Source organism: Sus scrofa, chromosome 4, assembly GCF_054392235.1.
Source record: "Sus scrofa isolate SSC_HxYL_T2T_F1_AM1 chromosome 4, Sscrofa_HxYL_maternal_Yorkshire_Landrace_v2.0, whole genome shotgun sequence".
In the NCBI taxonomy this organism is placed as follows: Eukaryota; Metazoa; Chordata; class Mammalia; order Artiodactyla; family Suidae; genus Sus; species Sus scrofa.
Genome location: NC_139386.1, coordinates 35,369,890 through 35,393,516, shown reverse-complemented (window position 1 = coordinate 35,393,516; position 23,627 = coordinate 35,369,890). Strand labels below are relative to the sequence as shown.

General features: G+C 45.3%; 1 protein-coding gene across 25 annotated transcripts in view; it reads right to left on the bottom strand.

Annotated features, from left to right (window-relative positions):
* Positions 1-348: 348 nt before the first annotated feature.
* Positions 349-23,627, bottom strand: part of NCALD (neurocalcin delta) — a 454,841-nt gene continuing 431,562 nt past the window's right edge. For 23 of the 25 annotated variants that reach the window (XM_085020454.1, NM_001445053.1, NM_001445051.1 and 20 more), the window contains 2 exon segments: positions 5,890-5,995; positions 349-3,159 (listed from right to left, as the gene is read on the bottom strand). In XM_085020454.1, coding sequence (XP_084876580.1) covers positions 3,062-3,159; positions 5,890-5,995 — 204 coding nt within the window. In that variant the 3' untranslated portion in view covers positions 349-3,061. 25 annotated transcript variants of the gene reach the window in all.

Sequence of the window (23,627 nt, the reverse complement as noted above, 5' to 3'; positions counted from 1 at the left end):
ACAAATCCTGCTTCCTTTCCTTATGTCTCTGAGGCAGAAACCATGCCCAGCAGGAGGCCAACACAGATAGCAGCTGGCCCCTCCCTCAGGCACAGGCTCAGCTGGAGCAGTTTAGGCATGGACACCTCATTTCCAAGTCATAGTAAACAACCGACATACTTGGATGCCAAGCTGGAGCCACATAAAGTCAACCAATGCAGGACCCACGCCATAGGAAGGGAGTCATAAATATACGTACCCTTCAATGCCCACGTGGAGAGTGCCCCGGGGGCATACGGATGAGAGGGGACTGCACCCTCTGCGCCCCTTCCCCACCCCAAACCAGGGGATGAACAGTCGACCACTCTGTAGCATCCTTCAAGCCACTTTATTCCCGTCCCTTGAACATCACAGGCCGGCTTGATCTCAGACAGAACAGACTCCATTTCCAGAGGTCCCGCCACACAGCAGCGACACTGACCAGCCCCACACAGGAGTGACGTAAGCCTTGAGCCATTCGGCCTTTTGGGTGCTACTGAGTCCCTTGGCCACACTCAAGGGCACTGCATCAGATGTACAAAGGCCTTGTGAGGCAGGGGGAGCATGAGGAAAACAACCCTCAAAATACAGACAGGGTCACGGGCAGGCCAGGATAGGGATTATTCTTCATCCATCTCGAGCTTGTCAGCATTCATCAGCCATGAGTCTGATCTATTTCCTTTTCTTTCTTTCTTTTTTTCTTTTTTGGCCATCCCATGGCATATGGAGTTGCTGAACCAGGGACTGAATCCGAGCCGGAGCTGCAACCTACATCATCACAGCTGTGGCAACGCTGGATTCTTTCTTAACAGCTCTTCGGGCTTCTCACTGCAGCTCTAGGTTCCAGGGACTGAATCTGGCTCAGTATGATGTCAAGACTGAGGGCAGAGCTCAGGCGGGCTTTCTCAAGCATTAACTGACTCCACCATCTCAGGAAAAACTAAAAGGAGGAACTGGATCTTCAATTAAGTGCGGGAGAGAAAGTGGGATGCAGCTCCAGGACATTGCCTATAGAGGGCGTGGTCCCCTGCCCCTCTGCATGCCACGCTTTGGGTTAATAATTCCCTAGTTGTCAAAACCAGATTTTACCACTTGGCCAGTGGAGGAACTCGGCAAGGTTCACGGTATAGAACCACTATGAACAACTGACAGAGGAAGATGATTTTACAGAGTCCAACTCTCAAAATCTCACCCGGCAAAGTTGTTTCATTTCGGTCCACTGAAAAATCCGATGCTAATTCGGATGTTCATTATCAGTTAAAATGGAATCGAGTAACACACAGGAATCTGGAGGTTTAAGCAGGCTCAGCATCATCTTCCTCATGGTTAGGAGTCTCTCTGTGGTTCATGGTCTACCCAAGGAGTGTGGCCACAGCCAAGGGGACCTCTCTGCCTTCTTGAGGCACATTCTCCCCATCTCCAGCCTTAACTGTTTGGGCTTCCCCATGCCTATTGCTTGTGCTAATGTGACTCACCTGCGATCGGCAACTTTCACTCTTACCTTCCAATTCAAATTAGGGTGTATGAGGTCATCAGACCAAACAGAAACTCAAATTGGGTTATCACTTCTGGAAATAGAAATCTGCATTCAGAAAACGTAGAAATGGAAAAGACTTCCAAGTCCCCATAGCGGGCCTTGGAAATCACAGACACACCTGACTTGCTGACTTCAAGATGAACCAGATGACTGCCCAATCTCTGACTCTCTTAAAGGCCACTGGGGGCATGGGAAAGTCAATATTCCAGCCTACAGCTGCCTAACCATGCATGTGGATTAAAACATTAGGAAGTCTTGAGGATTTTTGCCTTTTGGGGTCGGGGGGTGGGGGTTGGGTGGGGGAAAGCGTCTACAGAGTTATTGATCTGCTCGGAAAAGCACCACACTTCCAATCTAATACTATCGACGATCTGCTGGGCTGGGTGGGCAAACCCACATTTCGAATAAACAAGAACCTTCTGGTGCTGCAGTTGACCCATCCCACTCTACCTGCCCCACTTCTGGAATAGGTGCTACCACTGGAAATGCATTCAAAATGAAGGTTGAGCCCTGGTCACGATTACTTTGTACTTTTCTGGAATATATAAAATATATCTGTTGATTGGTGCATTTGTGCAGACAGATATGACTTTAAAACAAGACAGACATTCCTTATAGCTGGCTTGCTTCACAATAAGCTACTAAAAACAGTCTTCTGTAATAAGATTGTATTAGTGCTCACTAAACATGCATTTCATTTAAACAAGGCAAAACACTTAATTTGGTCTGCAATACCCAATATTTTATATACAATGATCTTTTTTTTTTTTTTTTAAATCACAATAGGCAACAAGATGGGTCTGGTTTTGGAATACAAGTTAGCATTTGCATTAAGTTTCCAAAGAAATTCATCTTAGCTCAACTCATGTAAACCCGGGAAGAAACAGCTGAGCCATCCTTTAGCCATCTTTATCCTCTCCTCTATTAATTTACCTTGAAATGTTCACAGCTTAGTAACTACAGCCTGCTGGGGAAGAGGGTAGGGTGGGCCTCTGGGGGGATCCCCCAGGTCCCTTTAACAGCCTGGCCCCAGAGGATTCCTGGTCCTTGGGGAATCCAGCTTCTGGTGCCATCAACCTTAGGGCATGTGTGACCCAGGTGGGGAGTTTCGTTTTTCAAACAAGCTGCTCAAGCTTGCAATAAAATCGCTGGACTGGATTGGTTTCCCTTCTCTTGCCTCCCCAAGTTTTCAGTTTTCGAACACAGACCTTCCAATCAAAGGAAAAAAAATAATAATAACGATGAAAAGTCGTCAGAACAATGAACACCACAAAGTCTGTGCACGACAGCACTGTCCATGCTCTCCACAAGCGCGGGGGGGGCTCTAGACATTCCCACGAAGCGTCCACGACAAAAGAAGCTGAAGGCGGCACGGAGGGAGGTGCGTCCGACCACATGGGGAACAGCATCACCGTCAATATCGTTTGGCAAAACAAAAAAAAAATTTGTTAAAAAGAAAAATCCAAAGAGAACACAAGCAGCTCTACCATTCGCGGGCTGCCGGGCTCAGAACTGGCCGGCGCTGCTGGGGTCGCACTGCAGCAGGCGCACTATGGACGGGTCGCTCTTGGCCCCTCGGATGAACTCTTCCAGGGAGAGTTTTCCTAGAAAGCAAGAGGATGGTGAGCGGCAGCTAGTGGCACGGACACATAGGGTCTTCTTGCTGCATCTTGGGGGCAGCGGCGGCTCACCTTTTCCTGGGGTCTCACCGGCCACTAGCCCACCCACCCTCCGTCTTTCTGAGACCCTGGGGGGTAGTGCTCGCTTGGCATCGCACCGCCCCTAGCACAGTGGGCGGCTTCCCCGAGAGCGCCCTGCGTGCGCCGCCCTTCTGGGGGGAGGGTGCTGGGTGGCCCCGAGGTGGCCCCTGCCCTCGTGGCTCTTCCAGCGGCAGGCGCCCTGGAGGGACTCGGTGTCTGTGGAACGGATAGCGCTGACACCTTTCAGAGAATGAGCTGGGCTCCAGCAGCACCAGGGCCGTCCCCCTGGTGTAACCCAGTCCTCTGGACTCCTTTGGGCCAGGTCACTGGGGTACACCTAGGTTTGCTGCAAACGTTCTTGCCCTTCCCGCCCCCCGCCCACTCCCTGCATGTGGGAGGGGGGCCAGAACAAACACCTAGGCGAGGGCTCCTTCTTATGGACAAGGTGTGAGGATGGCCGCCCTTCCATGCGAGGTGAGACGAAAAAGGGGTTCGTGCTCCAAGCTGAGGGGAGCCCTGCCGGGTCCCTCCCGTCAATCCCGAAAGGCTGGAGGAGGGAAACTGGCCGCCTCCATTCCTACCCAATGTCCTTTTCTTTCCTGCCTAGGCTGGAGTATGTATTACATTCTCTTCCAGCACTTTCTCGCCTCATACTGTTGGAGGGAGATGCGCTTCTCCCCCATTCCTGGTGCAAACGTCAATTCTGCACTCAGCGTGTTCATCCGCTCTCGCGTTAACCCTCTGCACGCTTTGGTGCCCAGGCTAACTTGCTGGGGGCCCAGGCTTTTCAAGTCAGTGGCCAGGGGTTAGATGAAAAGAGCTTCTACCAAGAGGAATATAACAGGAGACTCTAGATGAAGGCTCTGCTCCAGCGCCCCGCTGTGGAGTCCAGGAGCTCTGAGCTGAAGCACCCAGTCCCCAGGTTGGGTGGTCTGACCCCATGCAGACTTGAAGCCCTTCCCTGTACAGCACCCACTCCCCACCTCACTGCCCCCACCCTCCCACTCCCTGCCAGCCTATTTTTTTTTTTTTTTTTTTTTTTTACCCCAAGGCTTTCCCTTAGGAAAGTACAGGGTTCTTAGCAGTGAGATGTATTTGGGGAATGCTGGTCCAGTCAGGGCTCTGTGACCCTATTGTGGCCAAGTCCCAGTGGAGAGGCTCTAATTCTTGCAGGGAGGGTTACATCCTGTGGTCCTGGGTCTTCTCCCATCCCCCACCCCTGTTCTAAAGAGGAGGCTGGGCCTGGGGCAGGATATACACCCACCTGTGCTCCCCGGGAGCAGCAGCAAAATGGGCAGTTTAATGTCAGCGAGGTTATCCTTCTCTTAAAAGAATGCTGTTTGTTTAGTCTTTGCAAAGCAAACTATTCACTGTGAATCAAGGCCCACAAAGAAATGGGCTGTGATGGCACCTTTGTGGAAGAACAAAGTAGACAGATTGGCCTGTACCCCTCAAACCTACATTCTCAGGCAGCTGGTGCCCAAGGGCACAGAGATAAGAGACGGAGGCTCACTCTGCCACAAACAAAGCCTTACAGTGGCGATATATGCGTGCATTTGCTCATCGCTGCCAAGAATTGCTGGGGGTGTCCCGCAGATCAGGCAAGCCAGAAAGAGCAAAAGCTATAGATGACTTCCAGCTTATTATGTTTGCACTTTAAACCTGGGTATTACATTTGGAGTTCCCGTTGTGGACGAATCCAACTAGGAACCATGAGGTTGAGGGTTTGATCCCTGGCCTCGCTCAATGGGTTAAGGATCTGGCGTTGCCGTGAGCTGTGGTGTAGGTCACAGATGCAGCTCAGATCCCGTGTGGCTGTGGCTCTGGCGGAGGCCGATGGCTACAGCTCTGATCAGACCCTTAGCGTGGGAACCTCCATATGTGGCAGCTGCAGCCCTAGAAAAGATAAAAAAGACAAAAAACAAAAACAAAACAAAAGAACACCTGGGTATTATATCCAACTAGGGTTGTCAGATTTGGCAAATAAAAATACCCAGTTAAGTTTCAAATAAACAACTGTTTTTCAGTATGTCCCAAATACTGCATAGGGCACACTTACATTAAAAACTTGTGTGTTATTTATCCAAAAATCAAAGTTAATTAGGCCTCTTCAATTCTATCTGGCAATCTAAAACATCTAAAATCTAAACACCAACATCTAAAATCCACTCTTCTTGAGTCTGAAATCCATCCCTCCTTTCATTGAGCTTTGCTTTGCATCCTTTGTTGGGTTTGAATTGTGGGTGGCTCCCTCAGGGTAAAACCTGCTGGCCAGCTAAGCCCCCGACAGCTGAGGGGCCCTGCTTGGCTCCAGGAAAGCCTACACCTTGGAGCATGCACAGGAGACCCCAACAAAACCCTCTGAGCAGGCTGGGAGGAAAGCTAGCAGGGTCTGAATAGATACCAAGCCCTCCCACTGTAGGATCCAGCCTGCTGTGGACCCACTCCAGACCTCTGTCCCCTGCTCCCCCCATCCCCCCACCGACAGGATGAGCCACTTACACAAAGGGCCTTGAACCAGGTCCTTACGGCCCAGAGCTTATCCTAGAGTGGCATTTCCCTGCCTGGACACCCCAGCACCTCCAGCAGCCCTCACTCGGAGCAAAGCCAAGCCAAGCAGCCCGGGCCTCCTACCATCTCTGTTGGTGTCCATCTGGCGGAAGATTTTTTCCGTTCTCTTCTCTGGGGTTGACTCATCTTCAGGCATTTTCATCACAGAGGAAACCATCTTATAGATTGCCTGGGGACAGAAGCGACAGGGTAGTAAGACGGGAACATGGCTGGGTTTGGCACACAGTGGTCCTATTATTCAACCTCCCAAATATGGGGGTGAAGGGAACGCCTACCACTCCCACAGAGAGCCTGAAACAGCTCACACTCTGTTCCTGACCATCTGTTGCCAAAAAGTCATGGGCAGTTGCTGGTGAGAGCAGCCAGGCCAGCAGAGCTTGTCCAGCACTAAGAAACTTTAGAAGCGACAACTAGTGAGATGATCCACTAGACCCCTCATGTCTCTAAACTTATGTATTTATTGCATTTTTAGGGCCACACCTGCGGCATATGGAGGTTCCCAGGCTAGGGGTCCAATGGGAGCTACAGCTGCCTGCCTACACCACAGCCACAGCAACGCAGGATCTGAGCCGCCTCTGCAACCTGGATCACAGCTCACGGCAATGCTGGATCCTTGACACACTGCGTGAGGCCGGGGATTGAACCCACAACCTCATGGTTCATAGTCGGATTCGTTTCCACTGTGCCACCATGGGCACTCTCTAACTTTAATGTGTATGTGAATTCCCTGGGAATCCTGTGACTCTGCAGCATCTGATTGTGTTGGGGAGGTTGGAGAGGTTGGGGGTGGGGCTTGAGATTCTACATTTCTAATGAGGTTTCTGTGTGCTGCTGCTGCTCCTGTTCTGACGTCCTCACTGTCAGCCTGTAGGTGACATTCCTCAGGGCCAGAGAGACAGGTTGGTGTCTGCAGGGGTCTCTCTCTGGGTCCCTCGGGGATAGAAGCACTGACAGTCTGTAAGGACGTGCCCTCCTCTTCTCCCAGGCAGACAATACCAATCCATCCCAGGGCTCTTGCCCCTTGTATGAAGCAATCGTCTCCCATTCCTTCTCAGCAAGCGGTCAGGTATCCCCAGGAGGGGAACAATGTGCCATTTGAGTTTTGAGTTAAATATAAAATCTCAGCTTGAGATAAACTGGGCACTGAAATCAGATGGGCAAAAGAGGGTTCTACTGAACAGGTTTAGGGAGCAGTACCATAAGTATCCTCCCTGCCACCCGTGGATCTCTTGTGGCACTCAGGAAGGGCCTGGAAGGCCCCAGCCATCAAAATGTTTTATTTCGGAAGAAGAGTGTAAAGTCATTGTTTTTATCCCTAGACCATGGTTGTGGCTAGTCAGATTCACTTTGGGACCCTGAACCCTAGCAAAGAGGTTTAGAAAAAGTAGATTTTGCCAGAGGGTGGGCAGAAACATCTGGAAAGTGCTAGAATTTGGGATGCAGTGGGACAGTTAGAAGGAGGGGAGAAAGGAAGGCAGTGGAGGGAAAGGAGCCTCCAAGGGGAAAAGTGGACCCAAAAAAAGGTGGAAAAAAAAAAAAGATGAAGGCTCAACCTCTGCTTTACAGTCTTGTTCAGGGTCAACCCTGCCTCAAGCTTCTAAAAGATTCTGGAGAAATGAGGGTAAATGTTATCACCCCAGTCAATAACACAGGAATGAAAAATGGACTCACCCAGTGTGCTGATGCTCGGGCCGATCCCACCCCAGAGGGGCCCCGTTGGCCAGGCTCTCTGAATCCGACTTGAACCCACCCAAAGCCCAGGCTGAACTGAAGAGCTGCCTCCACCGTGACTCTGTCTGGGAGGAGGGGCACGCTGGGCGTCATGGCCCTGGGGTGATGCGTGTCACTGGGGTAAGTTCGGCCACAGTCAGCTTTCCCAAGGAACGTGCGCTCAAGCGCACTCCAGAGGCGAGGGGCAAGCCACGCTCTGTCTTCCTCCTGGACCCCTCCTGCTGTCCCTGCCAGTCCAGGGCTGCCCTGCCATCCATGCTGGGGCTCTAGGGGCATGTGCCAAGCTAGTAGGGACACCTGACTCCTTGGGGGAGCTAGAAAAGGCCATAGAGATAAAGCCTTTTTTTTTTTTTTTTTACAAATGAGAAACCAGAGGTGCTGAGTTTCAGGGCCAAGTGAATATTTAGCAACAGGAAGGAGTGCGGAAGTCTCTGCAGACCAGCTATGCCTTGATTGAGGTCCAGCACCCTCTCCTCGGCCTTCTTTGCTCCCCCATGAAACTCTTGACCCAGACAGGAATCAGTGGCACCAACTGATGGACTCGTGCACACACACACACCTTGCACAGATTTCAAGCTTAACACAATCTAAATATTTTGTGCATTCATAAGCCAGGAATCTTAGAACAACAACAACAAAACAGGATCTAGAAACGGGTGTCCCACTAGATCACAAGTGCACCCCTTTAAAGGTGCAAGAGCTGATACATCTCAGGAGTTGCAGAGGTGATGTGCATTTATGGGCAAATAATACGTTTGCTTTTTGCCAGAAGTCTTTTTATTTTTCGGCTGTACCTGTGGCATGTGGAAGTTCCCAGGCTAGGGACTGAACCTGTGCCATGGCAGTTGCAGTGACGGTGCCAGATCCTTAACCACCAACCACCAGCAAGCAGGGAACGTCTTTTTTTTTTTTTTTTTTTTTTTTTTTTTTTGCTAAAAGTCTTAAGGATGCTGTGTCATCAGCCTTCTTTGGGGCTATGCTGTTCCTTCCCTGAGTCTGTTCGGGGCTTGGTAAGGTCCCATAGTATCAAGTAAAACTCACTGGTCTGGAACACTCCTTGGAGCTCTCAGCCTCTAAGAGTTGAGGCTCATGAAATTCTCCTTCTGGGGATTCTGAACGGAAGTCCACTGTATAATAATTGAGAGATTATTTTCTGAATACTCTGCTTGAACAAATGAGTGAAAGACCAAGCAAAGAGATGAATGTGTGTTGAGAAAGAAGGCTTTCACACCCAGCAGAAAGCCTTCAAGAGTTTACTCTGCAGCTGTAAGGTTCAAGGAATGGGGTTGGGGCAGAGAAATGAGGATAGGTTAACACACACACACACACACACACACACAAAACCCATAAACAAAAAAACAAAAATGAAGAAAGTCAAGATGCCCTTGCAGGAGTACATTTGTGAATGAGGCTTCTGGAATCAGGCAAGAGATGCAAGGTCTGAGTATACTGTGGAGTTGAGGAGGAAGGAAGTGAGGGCACCTTTAAGAGGCTCACATTTCCAGATGGCCCTTTCATAGCACTCAGACCAGATTTTTTTTTTTTTAAATGTTCATGAGCTCACAGGAAGGGATTAGTGGATTATTCACAAAACCAGGTCTATAACATGGGGGGTACTAGAGCAGTGAGCACAGAGATCAGGTGACCAGGCGTCCCAGAGTAAGTGGGCGATAGCCTTGCAAAACCTCAGTGGGGGATCGTCCGTCCCTTTGTCCTCTCCCATGGCGTCAACAACCCCGCACTCATTGTATTAGAGCTCGGCCTCCAAGGCCCAGGAGAGAAAAGACAGACCCTCAGATAGCGATCTGAAACAAATCATGTCTTTTATTAGCTCCAGCTCCACGCCCCCCCCCCCATTTAATGGGATTAAACCATGAAGAGCCCAGGCTACTTCCCTATTTTATTTTTAGCCATGTCAATGAGAGGCCCAGCAGGGACATCCTGTTTTTAATTAAAGTTGAAGAGCCCTATTCTTGTCTCTGGGTAAATACAGAGCTATGGGACACTCAGGAGTCCCACTCTGGCTCTGCCCTATGCAGGCTCAGGACAGCGCCACCTATGGTCAGGGGTCTTACAAGCTTCCTTGTGGCATACACACACACACACACACAGACACACACGCACACATATACATACATATATGTTTTTTCTTTTTTCCTCTGAATGAACCACCCTTCAGAATGCTGGAAAGGAAGGACTCGTGTCTGAACCAATCAAGGTTGTGGGATTAACTGAGGGCAGGCCCAATGCCAAGAGCTAAAGCTCAGTCTTCTCTTTGAAGGAAACCAGACTGACTTTGCATCCGAAGATGCAGGGTCTTATAACCGGACACCCAAGGCCTCATGACAACCCACCAAGGGCAAAAGAAGTTTAGCAGTACAGGGTTGGTTTTACATTATGGAAAAAGAACAGCCCCCCACTTCGAAGGACATCTCATATCAGGAAAGGAGGGTAGAGAGAGGTCTCGAGGATCTTGGAAATACTTTTAAAGTGGGCTCGATATCGCTCTGTCTAGAATCACATAAGCCCTTTCTTGCTTAGAGCTAGAAGAATACATTAAGTCAGTAGCTCCCATGATGCTCTGCCAAAGCGATGTAGGTGCTTTCACAGGTGGGGAGAGAACGAGGAGAGAATAAGGGTCCTGCCCCTTTTTTCAGCCAAAGAAGCTCCTTCTTACATTAGGTTTCATCTAAGAGTTTACTTGAAAAAATAAACTCCTTACTGTCCAGTCCCAGTTGCCTCTAATTTTTTTTTTTTTTGTAAATAGTCCTACCATCCACCACCCTGTTATTACCCAAAGACATCTCTGATATGTCTATCATCTATCTCCACATCCAGATGGTCAACTAAACCTATCAACTCTGCCTCCTTGATATTTTTCTAAGTTTATCATTCTTGCCCATTCCTCCTGCCACTGTCTTATTTCTTTCTTTCTTTCTTTTTTTTTTTTTAGGGCCGCACCTGCAGCCTATGGAGGTTCCCAGGCTAGGGGTCCAGTCAGAACTGTAGCCGCTGGCCTATGCCACAGCCATGGCCATGCCGGTGTCTTGTTTCAAATCCGTGGTGGTACCCATCATTTTCAGTTTGGGGCAATTACCATGTTTTTTTCAATGTTATAGAAAGTGCTCTGCAAAGGCTGCTTCAAACGGCCCCTTCAGAAGATCCCATTTACTCTCCTAAACAGACATTCTGGAGCTGCTGTTTTGGGACTTCACATTTGATGGGGGAAGGGGAGGCAATACGGAGCCTGTTTGTGCAATGTCTGACTGTGAGGTGCCAGTGCAGTGTGTGAGTGGAGTTGTCCATTCAGAGTTGCTCATAGGAGACATGAAGACCTGGACGGACTCTGCTTCTTCATCCATAAAACGGGGTTGCTGTGAGGATTAAGTGAGAAGATGAGGTTGCTGTGAGGATTAAGTGAGAAGATGCACATGTTCCAGGCTGACTCATGTCCTGCAAAAATTCACATCCACCCAGAATGTTGGAACGTGACCTGATTGGGAAATGGGGTCTTTGCAGATGTAAGTGAGCTAAAGTGAGACCACGCTGGACGAGGGCAGGCCTTAATCCAATGACGTGTCCTTAGAAGAAGAAGGAAGTGTAGACACAGACACACAGGAGGAACATCATGTGATGAATGGAAAGATGCAGCCAAAACACACCAAGGTGCCCCAGCCACCACCCAGCGGCAACGGCGGAAGACAGAAGACAGGCATGGAAACAGAGTCCCCCACGGGAGCCTCTGGAAGGAACCAGCCTTGCCCACACCTTGGTGTTAGATTTCAGGCCTCTAGAACTGTGACAGAATAAACGTCTGCAGTTTGAAACCACCCAGTTTATGGTAATTTGGTAAGTTACCCCGGGAACACCAACACAGCATGGAAAACAGTGAACACGATGCCTGGCCCTTAACTAGCACCGAGAAGATGAGACTTCCCAGAAGCAATGAAAGGAAGAGAGGCCTGAGGCTGGACCTCTGCTTGGGAACATCCATGTTTATTTAGAAACAGGAGAGGGAAGAGGGGTCCACAGAGGGGAGCTGGAGGGTACAGAGGAGAGGGCCCTGTGGTTAGTCGGCCCTCACCCATGTTGCTGATGCATAACTAAACTCTTAAGCTCTTATGCGGCTTCACCCATAAGACTAATCCCCCCGTAAGAGAGGCAGAAACCAAACACCACTGACAAACCAACGCTGAGATTAGTCCTTAGAGGAAGTCACTAGCCTGAGCAGTTGCTTGAGAGAATTTTCTCCAGGAAAGAACTCGAAGCCTCATTCCAGGGTAACATCTGCGGTCCACACTCATAACTGAGAATCAGGCCAGACTTAGGAGCTGGATTCCCAGAGGCCACATCAAGATAGCCTAGAAGCTCTTGCCAACTCCCCCTCACCACCCCGCCGCCCTTTCCACAATCAGAAGAGCGCATTGTTTTAGGTCCCCAAGGCACATATTAAAAGTGACATAGTGTCTATGATACCAATTTAGAAAGATCTTTGGGAGAAAAAAATGCCAAGTGGTTCTAGAAAGAAAGTAACCAAATCTCTTTGGGCCCCAATTTTAACCCTTTGTAGTACAGATACTGACAAACGAGTTGTCTGAATTGCACACAGCTGGTGCCCTTGAGACCAGGTCAGATTAATGTGTGCGTCTGCTTGGTATTTGTGGACAGCAACCCTTTTCATGGCCAACACCATCACCTCCCTTCCTCTTCATCTGGTTGCTCTATAGGTACATATGCCTTATTCTGAGTGAAGGAGAAATACTATCCCTATACCGCTAAAAGAAACAAACAAAAAAGGCCGTCTTCTGTGATGGGCTGCCAGCAGAAGCCCAACCTCCTTCCTTTAGCTTTCCTTCTTTTTCTTTTTTCCTCTTTTTTGGCTACCCTGCGGCATATGGAGTTCCCAGGAGAAGAAACAGATCTGAGCCGCAGTTGTGACCTATGCCGTAACTGTGGCATGCTGGATTCTTAATCCACGGTGCCGGGCTGGGGATTTAACCTCTGTCCCAGCACTGCAGAGACACTGCCTATCCCATTGCGCCACAGTGGGAACTCCATAGTTTTCACTCATTTAAAAGGTGTGAAAATGTAGACCAAAGGTGTTAAAAAGTTCACTCTGCCTTCATCAAAAGTGCCAATTAACCTTGAATCACAAAAAGGAGGGAAAGTCTGATTCTAAGACAACACTAATTTGAACACCAAGTATTTTCAAACCAATCATTAACATCCAGTAATGAATATGCTAATTAGAAATTATTCCAACCTGGTTATTAAAGTGAGTTCCCCAGCAACCTCTAAAGGTAACACAGTGCTAGCCTATATATTCCTTTCAGAAAGTCTCTAACTGGAACTTGAGAACAAACCCAAACAGGGCGTCCCCAACAGTCTCAGTGGATGAAATGCACCTATAGGCTTAAATCAACAGTGTGGATTTAGCCACAATCTCTGGTGCCAACCACACTCTGTCTTGAAAGGTCATCTGGCTGTTCCTTGAATCCTGTGAGCATCAGAGCCAGCCCAGAAATTTTAGCTTATTCCCAGTTGGGCTAATGTTTGGTAGGAAAGACAACAACTAAGAAGGCTGTGAACTCCTAAAGTTATCTGTACAGGAATATCTCTTCTGTGAGTTCCACCAATTGGAGGTTTAGTTGGGTGACCTCCCTTCTCTTTGTGAATGGACATTTTATTACTAGGTAAACTTAATAGAAAGTTCTGTTACCTTGTCCTTTGAATGGGAAATAACCTCCCTTTATTTTGTGGTGAAACATTCCGCTCCAGCTTGGAAACTCCTATGGAATAACGGTGGCCAGCATTTACTAAGTGATACCCCATGAGAGGCACTATCCTAGGTGCTCTACTTGCAATAACTATTTAACCCTTATGATTACACATGAGGCAGGTGCTATGATTAGTTCCAGTTCACCAATCATGAGAACAATGCTCTGGAAGATTAAATAACTAACCCAAGGGAGAGAAGAAAAAGGAGACTGAAAAAGGAGAGATGCAAGTTGATATTCACCTGCCTTGCCCAAGACGCCAGTTCTTCCCTTGGCTCTCTCTCCATCTTTATTTTGGATACAGGTGATCAATTTTTGTCTGAGCCTGTGATTTTCATTCAGTCATAAGTGTAAAGCAATGAAACTTATGTCCTCCAACCCAAGGACAGTCCTGTAATTAAAAATGTGTTCCTCCAAGGTTCCTGGTTACTCTCTGAGAACTTACTGTCTGAGAAAAGAGGGGCCAGTTTCATTTCCTGTTCTTTCTGCATTCTCCCCCTGGGAGTGCTGTGGTCCTGTTGATAGATTCCTTCATGTTCCCTCACCCCCAAGAACCCAGAGAGGACCAGAGCATTCACATGGCTCAAAGGGCAATGCCACTCATGCACTTGCCAGCCCCTTCCTTAGACACAGTCTGTGCTGGGCTGGATGTGGATGATCAGACCTGCCTCTGGCTGGGTCCAGGGACAGGGAATTGTGTGGGGCAGGAAGGATTCTCCTTCCTCTTGCAGCAGTGGGCAAAGAGGAGCACTGGAGAGGAGGATCTGCTGTTACAGGGGGACGGTCAGAGCTTTGATCTGGCCTAAGACTCATGGAAGGTGATTTTGATGCAATAATGAAATATTGAACCTAAATCATGTTCCTAAGTTTGTCACTTAAACAAACACGTGAATGTGAAAATGTTCAGGACTCTAAAAATAAATCTGCATATGGTTTTGCTTTTTCACCCAGATGTTGATATAGCACAAAGTTATTTTTTTTTTTAGAAAGGAATGTAACTGCATTTTGACATATGTGGTAGCCTGAATAGTGGTCCCTCAATGATGGGTATGTCCTCATCTCTGAAACCTGTGAATATGTTGCCTTAAGACAGTAAAAAGGACTTTTCAGATGTGGTCAATTTAAGGCTCTTGAGATGGAGAGATTATTCTGAATTATCTGGGTGGACTAGTGTACTCAGAGGGGTCTTTATGAGGAGAAGAGAGAAGAATGAGATACCAAGAGGAATGGCAATGTGAGAAGAACTCCATCTAGTCTTTCTGGTTTTGAAAGAGGACAAAAAGGGCTACAAACCAAGGAATGTGTCAGAAAGTAGGAAAGGCAAGGAAACGGATTTCCCTCTAAAGCCTTTAGAAGAAATGCAAGCTGCAGATGTCTTGATTTTAGCACAGTGAAACTGATTAAAGACCTCCAGCTTCCAGAACTGTAAGCAAGTACATGTGTGTTGTTCTAAGCAATGAAGTTTACGGCACCTTGTTACAGCAACAAGAGGAAACCAATATGGTATATTTTGTGTTACAGGGTCCGCAACAGAGGTCTTCCTACCAATGCAGGAAAAACAAAAGGCTTCCAGTTTTTTTACCACCAACAATATTCTGTGGATATCAAAATTAAACCACAGGAAGCAACATTAGGGAATTAAAACTAGAATATTTATGGAGTTTTAAACTCCATTCATAGTCAAGCCTCATCATAAAATTTGTTTGGACCCAATCTTCACCCTGGCCGGTTAATTAATATTTGTAGGTAAACATTATGAATTTGCATTTTACATTAAGTGGCTTGAATTTCTAAATCTTGGAGGGACAGAAATTCAGCCAAGAACTTATGTGCTGACACTTGTAATCAAGCTGCATTTTCACTTCCTTTAACAAATAGAACCTTACTTTGGTCATGATTCTGCGGGCCCACCACCTGCCTCTATCTCATCACGTTCTAGCAGATATTTTCCCAGGCACAAAACAAACACCTACAGGACAGTGATGTCTCTGGAGTAATTGCAGCATCTGCAAATATGTGTTCTTCTAAATGGTGCGGACCAGAGAGAACCGAAAAAAATGATAATCTCCACAAAACCACAGAGCTCCTTGAGACAGTGACGAGGCCTGGAGTGTGGGCTTTCAATGAAGAGGGGGTGGTGAAAGGAAAAGAAATAGAGTAGGAAGTTCAGTAATATTCCACAGCAAATTCCAATTTAGTCAGACCCAGGATTAGCATAAGAATCAGATAGAATACATGAATTGTCAGTTTGCAATGTAGCAGAATACAATAAAATAGTCCTTAATAGGAAAATGGTTCTAAATTTAATTTAATCTTGCTGACAATTTGGAAGGTGCCTCAGGGTGCTGCAAGATTTTCACTGAATGGTCATGAATATTAATAATCAGGGTGTGATAGGAAACAATTGAGGAAATTTTAGCCTTCCCTTTGCAGGCTTCGGAAGAACCCTGAGTACATAAGGAATCTGTGTCCTTCCAGTTATGACCCGGAAACTTACTGTGGGCCTGTGAGTGGACAGAGTTACATTACAACAGAGAAACTGCCTTGTTAGAAGGACTGTTTTTTCATTCTTGTGATCACTTTTTACATTCTGTAATGAACATGGAGTAAGTCAGCAAAGACTCAGCAAGTACCTACTGGCACCTTCTGTACCTTCTCTGAAATGTTCCATTCTCCTTTGCAAGCTGGATTCCACTGCACAGAGATTGTCTATTTTCCTCCCTATCTTACTATTCCCAGTGCCAGCTACTTAGTAGGTACTTAACTACAGGTGCAAAAGGAGTATGTCATCTGGACGGTCCTCCCTGCCTGGATCTACATCATCAATACTGGATACCACACTGTTGGCCAAGGGTATCCACAAGAACTATGCAAAAATGTTAAATAGGTGACAACACCGTGGTTGACAGGTATTTTTTTTCCCCTACAGCCCAATCAGGAAGCAATTATCTCCAAAAAGAAGACAATATTGATGCCTTTCACTGCCATGAGGCCAGGAAGGGCTCCATGAGGCAGAGCACAGCACTCCAGATAAAGAGAAGAGACAAAATAAAGCTAATTAAAATTGAAAGCCACCTTTTAAATTTTTGTTTGATTAGCAAAGATTCAGAACAATTGGAGTGGTGCAAAGATGGGGGCACCCTTCATTTACTTTGAGGGTACATTTGGAAAAACAATTTGGCAGACTGCCTCAAGAGCTTTAGAAATAAATGCTCAGGAGTTTCCGTCGTGGTGCAGTGGTTAATGAATCCGACTAGGAACCATGAGGTTGCGGGTTCGGTCCCTGCGCTTGCTCAGTGGGTTAACGATCCAGCGTTGCCGTGAGCTGTGGTGTAGGTTGCAGATGCGGCTCGGATCTCGCGTTGCTGTGGCTCTGGCGTAGGCCGGAGACTACAGCTCCAATTGGACCCCTAGCCTGGGAACCTCCATATGCCGCGGGAGCGGCCCAAGAAATAGCAAAAAAAAGACAAAAAAAAAAAAAAAGAAATAAATGCTCATTCCCTTTGGTCCAGTAATTGCACTTCTGGGAATCCATTCTAAGGAAGTAATCCTAAATATAGAAAAAGCTTCATGCACAAGAATTGCATATTTGTTATTTCATTTTAAAAGTTACAGTTTTACATATAGTAACAAAGACTGGCCTAAACAACCTAATCCCTAAAATAAGGGAATATTAGGTAAATTATGATATGCTGTACGACTATTATAGAGCCATTAAAAATCTTTATTGAAGGCTTCAGAGCATGAGAAATGCCTGTGTTGTTACGTTAAGTGAAAATGGCAGCAGGAGGAGACAAGATGGTGAAGTAGAAGGTCTTGAGCTCACCTCCTCTTATAAAAACACAAAAATCACAACTAACTGCTGAACAACCATGGACAAAAAAGACTGGAACCTACCAAAAAAGGTATTTCACATCTGAAGACAAAGAAGTCACAATGAGAGAGTGGAAGAGGCACTTTCATGATATAATAAAATCCCATACCCGCTGGGTGGGTGACCCCAAAACTGGAAAATAATTATATCACAGAGGTTCTCTCACATGAGTGGGAGTTCTGAGCCCCACATCAGGCTCCATCCTGGGAGTCTGGCATTGGGTGAGGAGGAGCCCCCAGAGCATTTGGCTTTGAAGGCCAGCATAGCTCAAGTGCAGGAGCTCCATAGGACTAGGAGAAATAGACACTCCACTCTTGGAGGGGGCATACAAGGTTTCATGTGCACAGGAACCCATGGAAAAGCAATGATTCCATAGTAACCTAAGCTAGACCTACCTACGAGTCTTGAAGGATTTCATGGGAGGCAAGGGTTGGCTGTGGCTCACTATGGTGGTGAGAACACTGGTGGCAGAGCCCCCAGGGAATATTCATTGATGTGAGCTGTTCTGGAGGTTGCCATTTTGGCACCAAATCCTGGGCCCACCCAACAGCCCAAAGGCTCCAGTGTTGGGAAGCCTCAGGCCAAACAATCAACAGGGTGGGAACACAGCCCCACCCATCAGCAGAGAGGCTGCCTAAAGTCATCCTGAGCTCACAGTGGCTTCCAACCAAACTCCTTGTCACAGCCCTCCCCATTAAATTGACAAGACCTAGCTTCACCAACCAGTGGGCAGGCACCAGTCCCTCCAACCTAGAAGCCTGCATAAGCCCCTGTACTAACTTTACCCACCAGGGGAGCAGACATCAGAAGCAAAAGATGCTATAATCCTGAAGCCTGCAGAAAGGAGACAACAAACACAGAAGTTAGACAAAATGAGATGGCAGAAAAATATGGTCCAGATATTGGAACAATATAAAACATCAGAAGAAAAACTAAGTGAAATGGAGATAGGAAATATACCTGAAAAAGAATGCAGAGTAATGATAGTAAAGATGATTGAAGATCTCAGAAAAAGAATGGAGGCACCAAGAAGATACAAGAAATGTTTAACAGAGAGCTAGATGATTTAAAGGAAAAACAAACAGAGATGAACAATACAATAACTAAAATGAAAAATACATCAGAAGGAATCAAGAGCTGAATACATGAGGCAGAAGAACAAATAAGTGAGCTGGAAGACAGAATGGTGGAAATCACTGCTGTGGAACAGAATAAAGAAAAAAGAATGAAAAGAAATGACATCAAAGAGAACTTTGGACAATATTAAATACACCAACATTCACATAATAGGGGTCCTAGAAGGAGAAATGAAAGGAAAGGGCCTGAGAAAAATATCTGAAGAGATAATAGCTGAAAACTTCCCTAACACAGGAAATGAAACACTCATTTAAGTCAAGTAAGTGCAGAGAGTTCCATACAGGATAAACTCAAGGATGGACATGCTGATACATAAGAATCAAACTGATAAAAATTAAAGACGAAGAGAAAATGTTAAAAGCAACAAAGGAAAACCAACAAATAAAATACGAGTTTATCTCCTGATTTTTCAATAGAAACTCTGCAGACCAGAAAGGAGTGGCATGATATATTTAAAACGATGAAAGGGAAAAACTTACAACCAAGAATGCTTTACCCAGCAAGGTTCTCATTGATATTTGACGGAGAAATCAAAAGCTTTGCAGACAAGCAAAGGCTGAGAGAATTCAGCACACCAAACCAGTTTTACAACAAATGCTCAAGGAACTTCTTTAGGTAGAAAAGGCCACAACCACAAACAATAAAATTACAAATGGGAAAGCTCACTGGTAAAGTCAAACAAACAGTAAAGGTAGGAAATCATCCATACTCAAATATGATATCAAAACCAGCAATCATGAGAAAAGGAGAGTACAAATACAGGAGGTTGGAAATGCATTTGAAATTAAGAGCCCAACAACTTAAAACAATTGTGTGTTTTGATATATAGCTATATCAAAACCTCATGGTAACCACAAACCAAAAATCTACAATAGATACACACAGAAAAAGAAAAGCAATTGAAACACAACACTAAAGACTGTCATCAAATCAAAAGAGAAGAGAAAAAAAAAGAGGATGGGGGGAAGAACTACAAAAATAAATCCAAAACAATTAACAAAATGGCTATAAGAATATACACATCAATAATTATCTTAAATGTAAATGGATTAAGTGCTCAAACCTAAAGACGCAGACTGGCTGGATACAAAAACAAGACTCGTATACACTCTGTCTACAAGAGACCCACTTCAGACCTAGGGACATACATATACTGAAAGTGAGAGGATGGAAGAAGATTTTCCATGTAAATGGAAATCAAAGGAAAGCTGGAGTAGCAATTCTCATATTGGACAAAATAGACTTGAAAATAAAAACTGTTACAAGGGACAAAAGGGGACATGCCAGAATGATCAAGGGATCAATCCAAGAAGAAGATATAAGAATTGTAAATATACATGCACTCAACATAGGATCACCTCAATGTATAAGGCAAATGCTAACGGCCATAAAAGGAGAAATTGATAGAAAACACAATAATAGTGAGAGACTTTAACACCCCATAAAAGGAGAAATTGATAGAAAACACAATAATAGTGAGAGACTTTAACATCCCATTTACATCATTGGACAGATCATCCAGACAGAAAAATCAATAAGGAAACACAGGCCTTTAGTGGCACTTCAGACCAGACGGACTTAATTGATATTTGTAGAACATTCCATCAGAAAGCAGCAGAATACACGTTCTTCTTAAGTGCACATGGAACATTCTCCAGGATAGATCATAGGCTGGGCCATAAAGCAAGCCTTGTAAATTTAAGAAAATTGAAATCATATCAAGCATCTTTTCTGACCACAACACTATGAGATTAGAAATCAACCATAAAGGAAAAAATGTAAAAATAAAAACCAAAAACGTGGAGGCTAAGTATGTTAAACAACCAGTGGATCACTGAAGAAATTAAAGAGGAAATCAAAAAATACCTAGAGACAATGAAAATAAAAATACGATCAGCCAAAACCTATGAGATGCAGCAAAAGTAGTCCTAAAAGGGAAGTTTTTAACAATACCACCTTACCTCAGGAAACAAGAATAATCTCAAACAACCTAATCTTATACCTAAAGCAACTAGAGAAAGAACAAACAAACCAAAAAACCCAGTTAGCAGAAGGAAAGAAATCATAAAGATCAGAGGAGAAATAAATGATACAGAGACAAAGAAAACAATAGAAAAGATCAATGAAACTAATAAACCTTTCACCATAAAAAAAAAAAATGGAGAGGGTGCAAAGCAATAAAATTAGAAGTGAAAAAGAAGTTACAATTGACAGCACAGAAATACAGGAATCATAAGAGACTACTACAAGCAACTATATGCCAGTAAAATGGACAAACAAGAAAAAATGGACAAATTCTTAGAAAGGTACAATCTTCCAAGACTGAACTGGGAAGGAAGTGAAAATATAAACAGACCAATCACAAGTACTGAAACTGAAACCGTGATTTAAAAACTTCCAAAAAACAAAATTCCAGGACCTGACGGCTTCACAACAGTATCTTCTCAGATCCACCTCCTAATGTAATGAAAATAAAAACAAAAATAAACAAATGACATCTAATTAAACTTAGAAACTTTTACACAGCAGAGGAAACCATTAAAAAAAAAATGAAAAGACAACCCACAGAATGGGAGAAAATATATGCAAACAAAATGACCAACAAATGATTAACAGCAAAAATATACAAAGAGCTCATTTAGCTCAATTTCCAAAAAAAAAAACCCCAAAAAACCCCAGCCCAATCAAAAACAATGAGCCAAAGATAAAACAGGTACTTCTCCAAATAAGATATACAGATTGGTAAAAAGCATGTGAAAAGATGCTCAACATCACTAATTATTAGAAAAATGCAAAATCGAAATTACATGAAGTTATCACCTCACACCAGTCAGAATGGACATCATCAAAAAGTCTACAAACAATAAATGCTGGAGAGGGTGTAGAGAAAAGGGAACCTTCTTCCTACACAGTTGGTAGAAGTGTAAATTAGTGCAAGAACCATGGAGAACAGTATGGAGCTTCCTTAAAAACTGAAAATAGAACTACCATATGATTAAGCCATCCCAATTCTGGGCATATATCCAGAGAAAACCATAATTTGAAAAGATATCTGCACCCCAGTAGTCACTTACAATATCCAAGACAGGGAGGCAACCTAAATGTCTACTGACAGAGGAATGGATAAACAAGATGTGGCAATATATACAATGGAATATTACTCAGCCATAAAAAAGAATGAAGTAATGCCATTTGCAGCAACATGGATGGATCTAGAGCATATCATACTAAGTGAAGTCAGCCAGGCAGAGATTGACAAATACCACACGATATCACTTATATGTCAAAAGTGATACAAATGAACTAATTTACCAAACAGAAACAGGCTCACAGACATGGATAACAAACTTATGGTTACCGAAGGGGAAAAGTAGAGGGGAGGGATAAATCAGGAGTTTAGGATTAACATATATACATTACTAGATATAAAATAGATCATCAACAGGAACCTACTGTAGGGAAAGCTACTCAATATTCTGCAATAACCTATATAGGAAAAGAATCCACAAAAGAATGGATATATGTACATATACATAAATAGATCACTTTTCTGTACACCTGAAACTAAAACAACATCATAAATCAACTACACTCCAATGTAAAGCAGAAATTCATTTAAAAACGAAAATGGCAAGACAACATTTCACATACATTATGAAATCAATTAGATATCCTTAAATGCATGGACATAGGACCAGGAGGATATGGTAGAAAATTATTAGTGATGACTCTCTTTGTGAGTGAGGTGGGATTTATTTTTTCTATTTTCAGTTTTTAAGAAAAAGTTCTTTTATTTTTTGTAGTAGACATTATTATATTTTCATATATTTATCCTTGGGGAAGGTGAGAAATCCTTTCCTTTTGTTCAAGATCCTCATGTCTGAGGGATTCATTCAACACAACTGATTCAGCTCATCACTATTCTGGGTGAAGGAAGAGCCCCTGGTGGCACAAGCAGAAAGGAGAAGGAGCCGGGGCTCTGGGAGAGCTCATCTGGGTTCTTGCTCCCACATCTACAATGTGTGTAGCTGTCACTAATTGCCCAGGAGCAGAGTCCATGCCTCAGTCACAGGCTCCATAGAGATGAGTGGCATTGCTCTCTTGAGGGCTCAGTCCTTAGTTTCTGGAACAGGGTTGTCGGCAGATCCTCGACCTCACCAGCAGCTGAGTCCTTTCTGTCTTCCTGTATCATGCTCCCCACCTCCGCCACTTCCACCCGCTAGATCTGCAAGGGGCTGCTGTGCTACCTCTGAGCCCACATGGCCTGGGCTGAGTGCTGGCCTCTCAGATGAGCCCCCCAGGACACCAAATGCCCACTTCTTGGACCTGCTCTTTGCTGCCAGATGCTTCCCACTTGTATCCCACTTGCCTGTCAACATGGTGAGCGACTGCCAGCCCTCCCGGGGCTGCCCTGCCGCCTCCTCGTCCTTCTTATGCAGCAGAGGCTCTCCTGATCCTCCCCCAAGCTGTGACTCAGTCTCTCAGCTTGGTCTCTGGGCATCCCCTCATTGCTGACAAAGCTGTCACTGCCATGACTGGGGCATCTTATGCCCCACCCCCTCCCCCAAGTTTGCCGCGGTCCCACAGGAAAGTGTGGCCAACGCTAGGGCCCCTTTTCCTGTTCCGTTTGGGACATTTACTCTGGGCGAGTGATTTGGGGAAATAAAACGGAGGGCTTCCTATTAAAATGATGGCGTTCTCTGAGGAGACAGAAGCTAGACTAGAGGTCTCCACCTTTCATCCAGAGTCTGATAAAGTTGGCAGTTAATGATGGTGATGGTCATAGCATCTCTCTTTAGCTAGCACTGGGCTAGGCATGGAACACAGAGAATCAATCTCATCTTAAAGTAGCCCCACAGCAGTGGGCACTGTTGGTAGTTCCATTTTACAGATGAGGACAAGGAGGCTCAGTTAGCCCACACATGTAGGGGCTGAAAGGGGCAAGATTTGAACCCGGGTCAGAGTTTGATCATTAAACATCACTCCAGGCTCTAGGTCCAGGCAGGTCACTGCAATGCATGGATGGAGTGGCCCCCGTGAGTATGACCAGCTAAAGAGCACATGTCCCTCTGTCGGGGGTCGGGGGAGGAAGTCACCACAAAGCCCCAGATGACCTATTCTGGGCAAGAATGTGGGCCCAGTGTTGTCAGAGTTCATGAATTTCTAAGAGATCCCAAACAACCTGTGTTTTGTTTTTTTTTTTTTGGTATAATCTCCCTCTTTTGTATATGGGTTAAACATTTTCAAAGACACTGGCTAGGCCAAATCAGTGCCCAGGAGGA